The sequence below is a fragment of the Rhinopithecus bieti genome, unplaced genomic scaffold (assembly GCF_001698545.2).
Source record: "Rhinopithecus bieti isolate Rb0 unplaced genomic scaffold, ASM169854v2 scaffold_30687, whole genome shotgun sequence".
Classification (NCBI taxonomy): Eukaryota; Metazoa; Chordata; class Mammalia; order Primates; family Cercopithecidae; genus Rhinopithecus; species Rhinopithecus bieti.
This window is the reverse complement of record NW_016813366.1, coordinates 252,021-262,929: the sequence shown is the minus strand read 5'-3', so window position 1 is coordinate 262,929 and position 10,909 is coordinate 252,021. Positions and strand designations below refer to the sequence as shown.

General features: G+C 50.4%; 1 protein-coding gene across 1 annotated transcript in view; it reads right to left on the bottom strand.

Moving 5' to 3' along the window:
- Nucleotides 1–1,892: 1,892 nt before the first annotated feature.
- Nucleotides 1,893–10,909, bottom strand: part of GNA15 (G protein subunit alpha 15) — a 13,336-nt gene continuing 4,319 nt past the window's right edge. The window contains exons 3-5 of the mRNA XM_017848042.1: nt 9,865–9,994; nt 7,039–7,192; nt 1,893–2,851 (exon numbers count right to left, since the gene is read on the bottom strand). Coding sequence (XP_017703531.1) covers nt 2,625–2,851; nt 7,039–7,192; nt 9,865–9,994 — 511 coding nt within the window. The 3' untranslated portion in view covers nt 1,893–2,624. The remainder of the gene's footprint in view (nt 2,852–7,038; nt 7,193–9,864; nt 9,995–10,909) is intronic.

Genomic DNA, 10,909 nt, shown 5'->3' with positions numbered 1-10,909 from the left:
TTTTTGTATTTTTTTAGTAGAGACGGGGTTTCACCGTGTTAGCCAGGATGGTCTCGATCTCCTGACCTCGTGATCCGCCTGTCTCGGCCTCCCAAAGTGCTGGGATTATAGGCTTGAGCCACCGCGCCCGGCCACCAATCATTTTTGTAAAAATAATTTGTAAAATTTATTTTCCAGATAATTTATAAAATATTTACAAAATTATTACAACAAAGAATTTGTAAAATTTCATAAAATTATTGGTAAAATTTAAATAATTTGTAAAATTATTTTATAACTTTTACAAACAATTTATAAAATTATTTTGTAACATTTATTTTACAAATAATTCATAAAATTATTTTGTTAAATTTTATTGAAAATTTCTAAATTTTATTTTACAAAAATTGGCCAGGCGTGGTGGCTCACACCTGTAATCCCAGCACTTTGGGAAGCTGAGGTGGGTGGTTCATTTGAGGTCAGGAGTTTGAGACCAGCCTGGCCAACATGGTGAAACCCTCCCTCTACTAAAAATACAAAAATTAGCCAGGCATGGTGGCGGTGCCTATAAACCCAGCTACTAGGGAGGCTGAGGCAGGAGAATCACTTGAACCCAGGAGGCAGAGGTTGTAGTGAGACAAGATCGTGCCATTGTACTCCAACCTGGGGGACGACAGAGCAAGACACAGTCTCAAAAAACAATAATAATAATTAGTAAAATTATTTTGTAATAAGGCTGGAGTGCAGTGGCACAATCTTGGCTTACTGCAATCTTTGCCTCCCGGGTTGAAGCAATTCTCATGCCTCAGCCTCCCAATTAACTGGGATTACAAGCATGCACCACCACGCCCGGCTAATTTTTGTATTACAAAATATCTTTTATAGGTTGAAATGTGGCTCCCCTAAAAAGATATGGTCAAGTCATAACCCCTGGTATCTGCGAATGGGACCTTATTTAGAAATACAGCCTTTGCAGATGTAGTCAAGTTACCATGGGGACAACAGGCTGAATCCTGATCCAGTGTGACTAGTGGTTTTATAAGAAGAAAAGTTAGGCCAGGCATGGTGGCTCATGCCTGTAATCCCAACCACTTCAGGAGGTCGAGGGAGGCGGATCACTTGAGATCAGGAGTTTGAGACCTGGCCAACATGGTGAAACTCCGTCTCTGCTAAAGAATACAAAAATTGGCCGGGTACAGTTGCTCACGCCTGCAATCCCAGGACTTTGGGAGGCCGAGGCGGGCAGATCACGATGTCAGATCAAGATCACCCTGGCTAACGCAGTGAAACCCCATCTCTACTAAAAATACAAAAAAATGGCCAGGTGTGGTGGTGGACACCTGTAGTCCCAGCTATTTGGGAGGCTGAGGCAGGAGAATCACTTGAACCCAGGAGACAGAGGCTGCAGTGAACCGAGATCACATCACTACACTCCAGGCTGGGCGACAGAGCGAGATTGTCTCAAAAAAACAAACAAAAAGCCACAAATGTGTTCAACGTAGGAATAGGCTCCTGCCTCTGTCCATTGCAGATGTGTGAGCTTAGTCAAGTTACTCCATGCTCTGTGCTCCAGATTCCTCATCTGTAAAGTGGGGTGCTATGGCTTGCACCACAGAAGACGGCCCTGAGAATAGTAAGAGGACTTCTCAAAGCTGGGTGGTGGCTGCTGCTGGAATTTCGAGTCAGTAGCCACGGAGGGGTCTGCTCCAATGTCCCCCTAGCCAGGGAGGGAGGTTGGACTCCACATCCCGGCTTGCAGGACTCACAGCCCCCGCAGTTCTGAGTACCATGGCCAGGACAGGTGGGTAGACAAGAAGTACAACTTTTTTCCTTCCTACCTCACGTTGCTCCCCGCACTGTAACCAGTGCCCCCTGCCGAGAAAGGGTTGCAGAGGGATAAACAGGACGCTGGCGACACAGCCTCTAAGAAATCTTTAATTTCACCCCACACGGAGCCCTGCAGAAGGTGACGGAATAAATACAAAAGGTTAAGATGCAGTATGCCCACCCCCAGCCTGCAAAGGACGAGGGGATGCTTGTGGGCCGCGTTTTCTCCCATCTGCAAACCGAGGCAGGACACGCTGTGCGCCACGGAGCTCTGAAAGGGACTGTGTTTTCCAGCGGTCTGTTACCCTTTGCAAAAGGAAGTCCCCGCAGCCCTAGTCCGCAGGCTCCTGGAAGGCGTTCCTTCTGCTGTCCACTAGAGCGCACCAGAGTCCACGCCCGAAGGCGCCTAAAGGATCCACTAGCCCCATGCCAGGGTGTGCGTCACCCACAGCGGGTCCCAGACCCCTGCCCAGGAGGTGACATGTCCGGAAATGGGGTCCCGAGAGATGCTCACCCACCCAAGCCCTCGATCCCCTGATCTCTTCGCCTTTTCACCCACCCTGGCGCCCCAAATGGCTGTTTTACTCCTTCCCTTTCAAAGGAGGAAAACTGAGTCAAGCAAGGGCAGGAGTACCCTAGGGGGCGGCTGTCCTGGTGAGAGGCAGAGAAGAGAGCAGCCAGCAGCGGGCCGTCCATCCCCCGACTCACTCGCGTGTGGGCCGAGGCTGGAGAGAGAGACCAGGGACACTAGGGGTCCCTGCAGCCACCCCCACCTCCCACCCGCCCGCCAGTGCTGCCTGCCCCAGGTGGGGCCTGGGTCACAGCAGGTTGATCTCGTCCAGGTAGCGGGCGAGCACCGAGTCCCGCACGTCCTTGAAGACCTTGCGGATGTTCTGTGTGTCCGTGGCACATGTGTAGTGGCTGAAGAGGCGTCGGGAGCGCGCGCCCTTCTTGCTGCCGTCGGGACCGTCCACGCAGCCGGCGTACATCCTGGTGTACATGTCCAGGATGAACCTCTTGGCTGCCTCGGCATCCTGCTTAGGGCCTGGGGAAACAGAGTGCGGGAAGTGGGTGAGGACCCTCCATCTTTGGACCCTGGGGGCCTCTGGTGACCCTCTTCCCCGTAATACCAGAGCTAAAGGGCCCCAGGGATCCCTCCCGTCATTTTTCTGAGCATTGACGCCATCTTTTGTAGTCATAGCTGGTCACATGACTCACGCCCAGCCAATGGGAGCACAGGAGGTTGTCTCATGAGAGTCATGTGACCTGAAATGGACCAATGAGATCCAGCTCTGGGACTTTCGGCAGAACTGGGTTAAAGAGAGACATTCTCTTGGCCTCGCTTCCAGCCAGTGCGGTTGGCAGACTGGAATCACAGAGACAAATATCCCAGGACTGTGCAGACAGGGGCAGCAAGGCCAAAGAAGAGGAAGAGAGTCCTCAAAGTCAGCCTGGGTGGCTGCTCTGATAAGACATGTCAGGGTGTTCAATACCTGTGTACTGAAAGCACAACGTGAATTAAGGGCTTTGGGAGCCCTAGACTTGGCTCTGCTACTCTCTCACGAGTTGGGTTATCTATAATAGTATTTTAATACCTGTAAACTCTGTGAGCCTGTTTCCTCATTTGCAAAATGGGGATCAGAACAGTATTGGGCCTCACAGAGTTGTCTCGAGGATTTAACATTATGTAGAGGGTTCGTTGCTTAATAAACGGAAGACTTCATGGTTGTAACCTATCAATATTATTTCAGAAAGACAATGTAGTAGTAGAACGATTCAGTTCAGACGTTCTGGCTCTGGGTCTGGACAGCCTGGGTTCAAACTCTGTCTCTGCCTCTCACTGGTTGTGTGACTGTTGTCAAGAGACTGCATCACTCTGTGCCTCGGTTTCTCCATCTCTATAACGGCTAGATGAGTAAGTCCTGCTGTGTAGGTGTTTTTTGTTTTTTGTTCTTGAGATGGAGCCTCGCTCTGTTGTCCAGGCTGGAGTGCAATGGTGCAATCTCGGCAGTAGCTGGGATTACAGGCGCCTGCCACCACGCCCAGCTAATTTTTGTATTTTTAGTAGAGACGGGGTTTTGCCATGTTGGCCAGGCTGGTCTTGAACTCCTGACCTCAAATGATCTGCCCGCCTTGACCCTCCAAAGCACTGGGATTACAGGCGTGAGCCACTGTGCCCAGCCCTGCATAGGGTTTTAACATGAAGATTAAACAAGCTATGTAGAGTAGCTTCCACCAGTGCAGCAGATGTGTTGGCTATTGTTATTATTATTATTATTATTATTATTATTATTATTATTTTGAGACGGAGTCTCGCTCTGTCGCCCAGGCTGGAGTGAAGTGGCATGATCTCTGCTCACTGCAACCTCTGCCTCCCAGGTTCAAGCGATTCTCCTGCCTCAACCTCCCAAGTAACTGGGATTACAGGCCCCTGCCACCACACCCAGCTAATTTTTGTATTTTTAATAGAGATGGGGTTTTGCCATATTGGCCAGGCTGGTCTCGAACTCCTGACCTCAAGTCATCTGCGCGCCTCAGCCTCCCAAAGTGTGGCTTATTATTATTATCATAAATATTATTTAGCACAGCAGAGAGAAGGGCTGAGAGTCAGCAAAGGGTGCACCAGCCACTTGTGCTGGGAGACAAGGATGAGTCATGGGAGGTTCCCTTTGACTTGAATGAAAAAATATCTACCTTATCCTGTTCCCAGATTCTCTAAACTATGATCTGATTACCAGGGCTGCTAGGCAGGGAAGAGGGCCTGTCTAGGCCACCATCCTGGAACAACTTGACATCTATCTCCCAGACCCTGAATCTTGCGGGTATGATTGGCTAAAATTGGCCTCACGGGCTCTGAGACATGACAAGACCAGGGGTCAAAACCTGGTGACTTCACCAAAGCTTATGTTTACTGATTGTGGACCTGGTGTCAAGTATGTACTAAGGACTCATCTACTATGGTTGCTTGTATATTGAGGTGAACAGTGTCCCCCAAATTTCATATCCACCTGGAACCTCAGAATATGACTTTATTTATAAATCAGATCTTTGCAGATGTAATTAGGTTAAAATAGGTCACGGCCGGGCATGATGGCTCACGCCTGTAATCCTAGCACTTCGGGAGGCCAAGGCAGGTGGATGACAGATGTGTGGTTGGGCCCAGGAGTTCTAAATCAGCCTGGGCAACATGGCGAAAGCTTGTCTCTACAGAAATATACAAAAATTAGCCAGATGTGGCGGTGCATGCCTGTAGTCCCAGCAACTCAGGAGGCTGAGGTGGGACGATCACCTGTGCCTAGGAGGTCGAGGCTGCAGTGAACTGTGATCACACCACTGGACTCTAGCCTGGGCAACAGAGCAAGACCTTGTCTAAAAAAACAAAAAGAGGTCATACCAAAGTATGGGCCCTAAATTCGATGACTGATGGTCTTAGAACAACAGGAGAGGACACGTAAAGACACGGTGAGAAGACAGCCGTGTGAACATGGAGGCAGAGATTGGAGTGATACGTCTACAAGCTAAGGGTTGTTGGCTTCTGGCCACCACCAGAAGCTGAGAGAGAAGCATGGAATGGATTTTCCCTCAGAGCCTCCAGAAGGAACCAATGCTGCCAATATCTTAACTTTGGACTTCTGTTGTTTTAAGCCACCCAGTTTGTGGTATTTTGTTATGGCATCCCAGGAAATGAAGGCAAGTTATCTCCAAGATGGCTGCCATCACTTCCTTCCCTCCCTGTATCATTCTTCCTTCAAGAGGTGGAGTCTCTTTCTTTTGAATCCAGGCTGATATGAGTGATGTGCTTGACAAATAGAATGTGGCAGAGGTAACGTCTGACACTTCTGAGGCGATCCTGAGAAGCAAGCAGCTTCCACCTGGGCTGAAGTCTGTCTACCCTGAGGCAGCCATATTGTGAGTAAGCTCAAACCATATGAGGAGGCTGTGGATCATGAGGCCCCAAATGGAGAGAGAGAGAGAACAGGGGAGGTGGAAAAGGAGAGAGAGAGACTGGAAGGAAGGGGAGGAGAGATAGATGAGATGGGAGACGGAGGCAGGGAGAGACAGAGAGAGAGAGGCCAAGAGCGCCAAGGCACCAGACATGTGGGGGAAGAAGCTATCTTGGAGTGTATCTCCAATCCCAGGCAGCTCAGCTGATGTCACATGGATCAGAGATGAACTTACCCAGCTCAACCCTTCCCAAATTCCTGACCCACAAAATCATGAGCAAAGGAAAATGGCCAGTTTAAGTCACTAAGTTTGGGGACGGTGTGTTACTTGGCAGTAGCTAAGCAGGATACTTCCGCCACCACACTTTATCCTCACAGTGGTGTTCTGGGGAAAGTGCTAGTGAATATATACCTTTGTCATGTCGGTCCCTGGATTAACCACAACTCTGCCTCCCCTTTGTAAAATATACTAAGTGGTGCCCAACACTAGATGGTATTTCTCTGTAGTTACCCTGTGGCCCTTTCACCCTCTGGATGTACTGAGAGTTTGTTCCCAAACCTGTTTTTGGCCGTTGTACGTGTCTTGGTTCGCATGCAATTAAAAGAAACGTTATGCAAATCTATACCTACAAGAGCCGCATGAAAGAAGGTCGTTATATTTACAAAAACTGTGTGCTTTGGAAACATTGTTCAAGGCTCTGCTTTTAAAAATTAAAGAAAAAGGCCGGCGCAGTGGCTCAGGCCTGTAATCCCAGCACTTTGGGAGGCCGAGGCAGGTAAATCACTTGAGGTCGGGAGTTCAAGACCAGCCTGACCAACATGGAGAAACCCTGTCTCTACTAAAAATACAAAATTAGCTGAGGTGGTGGTGCATGCCTGTCATCCCAGCTACTCGGGAGGCTGAGGCAGGAGAATCACTTGAACTCGGGAGGGAAAGGCTGCAGTGAGCCAAGATCGCACCACTGCACTCCAGCCTGGTGACAGAGCAAGACTCCGTCTCAAGAATAAATAAATAAGTAAAATGTTTAAGGTGTACATGATACGCTACCTCTTTCTAAGAATTCCTTACTTTACTCAGTTCCAAGGCCCTTTGCTATTTTATTCCATTCCACAGAGGAGGAAACAGATTTAATGAGGTTGGACAGTGGATGGAGCTGAGTATGGAAGGCGGGTCTGATCCTATGTGAAACTTCCCGTGACTCCAGGCTGAAGTAGAGCCTGGATTAGCATCTCTCTTTGGAGCTGCTTTTGGGAGGTGAAGGGTATGGAAAGTTCTAGAACTGCTTACCCTGGAAACTGGGGAAGTAGGTAGCCAGGTGGGAGGTGGGGATTTTCTCCTCCAGGATGTCGGTTTTGTTGAGGAAGAGGATGACGGAGGTACTCTTGAACCAGGGTAGTTCCAGGATAGTCCCGAATAAGGCGAGGCTCTCCTTCATACGGTTCTGTGTTGGGGGCAGAAACAGGTTATTGCTTCAACCGGCCAGCTCGGACAGGAAACCCTCCCATCGCGGAGATAGGGCTGTTGGCTCCAGGGGCGTGGACTCACCCCTACCTGCCTGGCTGGGGCTGAGGCGGGTGTGCCCGTGTTTCCGTGTGGACAGCTGCCTGGGTGTGCCTGACGTGGTTTTGTGCCTGTGCTGGTTGGAAGGGTGTCCTCCCAAAATTCATGTCCCCCCAGAGCTTCAGAGTATGACCTTATCTGGAGAGAGAGTCTTGAACTCCTGGCCTCCCAGTATGCTGGGGTTACAGGCATGAACCACCGCACCTGGCCTGGAGATAGGGTCTTTGAAGAGGTCGTTGAGGTGAGGCAATACTAGAATAAGGTGGGCCCCCAAGTCCGTGACTGCTGTCCTTATAAGAAGAGGGAGGCCTGGCCAGGCGCGGTGGCTCACGCCTGTAATCCTAGCACCTTGGGAGGCCGAGGCGGGCGGATCACCTGAGGTCAGGAGTTCAAGACCGTCCTGGCCAACATGGTGCAACCCCATCTCCACTAAAAATACAAAAATTAGCTGGGCATGGTGGTGCACGCCTGTAATCACAGCTACTCGGGAGGCTGAGGCAGGAGAATTGCTTGAATCTGGGAGGTAAAAGTTGTGGTGAGCCAAGATCACGCCACTGCACTCCAGCCTGGTGACAGAGCGAGACTTCATCTCAAAAAAAGAAAAGAAAAGAAAAGAAAGAAGAAGAAGAAGAGGGAGACCTGGCCGGACGCGGCAGCTCACAGCTGTAATCCTAGCACTTTGGGAGTCCACGAGTTCAAGTCTGCAATGAGCTATGATCACATAACTGCACTCCAGCCTCGGTGACAGAGCAAGACTCTGTCTCCAAATAAAAAGGAGGAAGTTTACACACAGACGTGCACACAGGGAGGACACTGTGTGTTAGGTGGAGGCAGAGATCAGGCTGACACCCCTACAACCAAGGATCTCCAAGGATTTGCAGCCACCACTAGGACCTAGGAGAGGCTTGGGACAGATTCTGTCTTGTCAGAAGGACCCAGCCTTGCCCACACTTCCCTCTCTGACTTCTGGCCTCCGGAACTGTAGAGAATAAATATCTGTTGTTTAAACTGCCGGGTCTGCGCAGCTTTCTTATAAAAGCCCTAAGAAGCGAGTCCATTTCATGTGGCTAGACTCGAGGACAAGCAGTATCAGGATGACCTAAAATTCATTCCATCTCATTCAGCCTGAAAGTCAAAATTATATCATCTGACCCAAACTGGGTGAAACCTTAACCCTTACAGTCACGCCTTGCAGGTGATAATGCACCCAACCTTTGGGCTCAAGGATTGAGCAGGAGAAAAGTTCACACTTGTAAAAGAAGCAGCCTCAGGCCTTTCTGAACAGAAGCAGAACATCGCCCCTGGGGAGAGACCTGCTCTCCTGGGACGGCTGTGCTTGCCTGTGTGCAGGCGGCCGTGTCTCTCTCGGGGCTTGAGTGTTCCTCGATGCGGCCGGTGCTTGTGTAGCTGTGCATCCATGTGTGACTCCCTCAAGGATGTGTTTGTGAAGAGTGTGACAGAAGCCCTGGTGTTCCATGGTGCGGCCAGCATGCGGACAGGAATTTCCACGTGTGTGAGCACGTGTGTGAGCACTTGTGTGTGCAAGTGCATGTGCGTGTGTGTCTTCCTGTATGTGCATGTGTGTGCATGTGTGTGCGTGTGTGCATGTGTCTTCATGTGTGTGGATGTGTGTGCATGCGTCTTCATGTGTGTGCATGTGTGTATATGTGGGTGTGTGTGCATGTGTGTGCGTGTGTGCGTATGTCTTCATGTGTGTGCATGTGTCTTCATGTGTGTGCGTGTGTGTGGATGTGTGCGTGTGCGTGTCTTCATGTGTGTGCATATGTGTCCATGTGTGTATGTGTGTGTGTGCATGTGTGTGCATGTGTGCATGTCTTCATGTGTGTGTGTGTGGATGTGTGTGCGTGTGCATGTCTTCATGTGTGTGCATGTGTGTATATGTGGGTGTGTGTGCATGTGTGCATGTGTCTTCATGTGTGTGGATGTGTGTGCATGTGTATGTGCATGTGTGCATGCGTGTGTGTGCATGTGTGCGTGTGTGTGCGTGTGTGGATGTGTGTGCGTGTGTATGTGTAGTGTATATGTACGTGTGTGATGCATATGTGCATGTGTGCATGTGTGCATATGTGTGTGCATATGCATGTATTGCACACGTGAGTGCATGTATGTGCGCGCATATGCGCACGTGTGATGTATGTGTGTTCACGTGCATATATCGTGCATGTGCATGCGTTTATTGCATGTGTTCATGTGCATGTGTGTGCACGTGTGTGCGTGTATTGTGCACATTCGTGTGTGTTTATTGCATATGCGTGTGCGCATGTGTGTGCATTGCATGTGTGTGGGCATGTGCGTGTGTGCATGTGTAGTGTATGTGTGTGTGTGTGTCTGGGGTCCTGGCCAAACACTGTGGGTCTGTGTCTTGGGTTGCTGCAATCTGACCACGAAAGCCTGAAGGGGCAATTTCATAGCCATGCTGGGCACACAGGCCCGTTCAGGGCAGGGACACCTCCCTTTCTGCACCAGAGCTTCCTGCTCAGGTGATGGGCCTTGGGCCAATAAGTGGGTACGGTGAGGGAGGCGGTGGCGCACCTCCTGGTTGTTCTCCTCCAGGCACTGGTCATATTCACTCAGCGAGGCCAGGTAGATGAGGGCGATCACGTTCTCGAAACAGTGGATCCATTTCTTACGCTCTGACCTCTGGCCCCCGACGTCCACGATCCTACAGGGAATCGAGGTGCCCCCTTTCAGAGCTCAGGACCCTGCTCCGTGACACCCCCAAACCCCATCACATCTGGGATATGCCAAGATCAATAATAGCAACAGCAAGAATAGGTGCTAGCCTCTCGTGGATTTGCCATGTCATTCCCGCAAGGCAGGAATGAGTCTTACGCCCATTTTACAGATGAGGAGGCTGAGATCCAGGGAGGAGAGGGGACTTTCCCAAGCTTCTACTGTGCTGGGCTGCCTGCTTTCTACCCCTACATTACAGGGTCACAGGTCAGACAGATCTGGAATGTGCCCTGGTGCTGGCTGGGCACACCACACACAGCAACAAAAGCCTGCCCCCACCTTCCTGTTCTCTCTCTTCTGAGAAATGTGGGTCACTGATAACCATCTGTGCGTCATTTCCCTGGGGATGCAACCGTTACTCAGGAAGTGCCAGAGCAGAGGCTTTGGACGGGCCCAGGCCAGGGCCTCAAGCAAGATGGGACTTGCCCCATTGCACAGGAGGGGAAATCGGGACTGATGATTAAGCAGTTAGGCTGCAGCTGCTGTATGTGTCTCCTGATCCCTGAGACTCACTCCTCCCATGCGTCCTCACAGTGCCTCAAACCCCACATCCAGAGCCAGATGGGGTTGAGAGGGGGGTCTGGAGAATGAGACAAGGGGTGGGGTTGGCCACTGGCTAGTTGGGAACTGCGGGCATCACCTTTCATCTCGGGTCTCAGTCTCCTCTGAGCCCTCACTCCATTCATTCGCCTCACTCCTGGGCCACACCTAAAAATCACCTCCTCAGCCCAGACTTCCGCATGATTTCTCAGCCTCTACCTTCACTCCTAAACTTTTACCCATCCACCCACCCATTCATCGATTTATTCGCCCATCCATCCATCCATCCATCCATCCATCCATC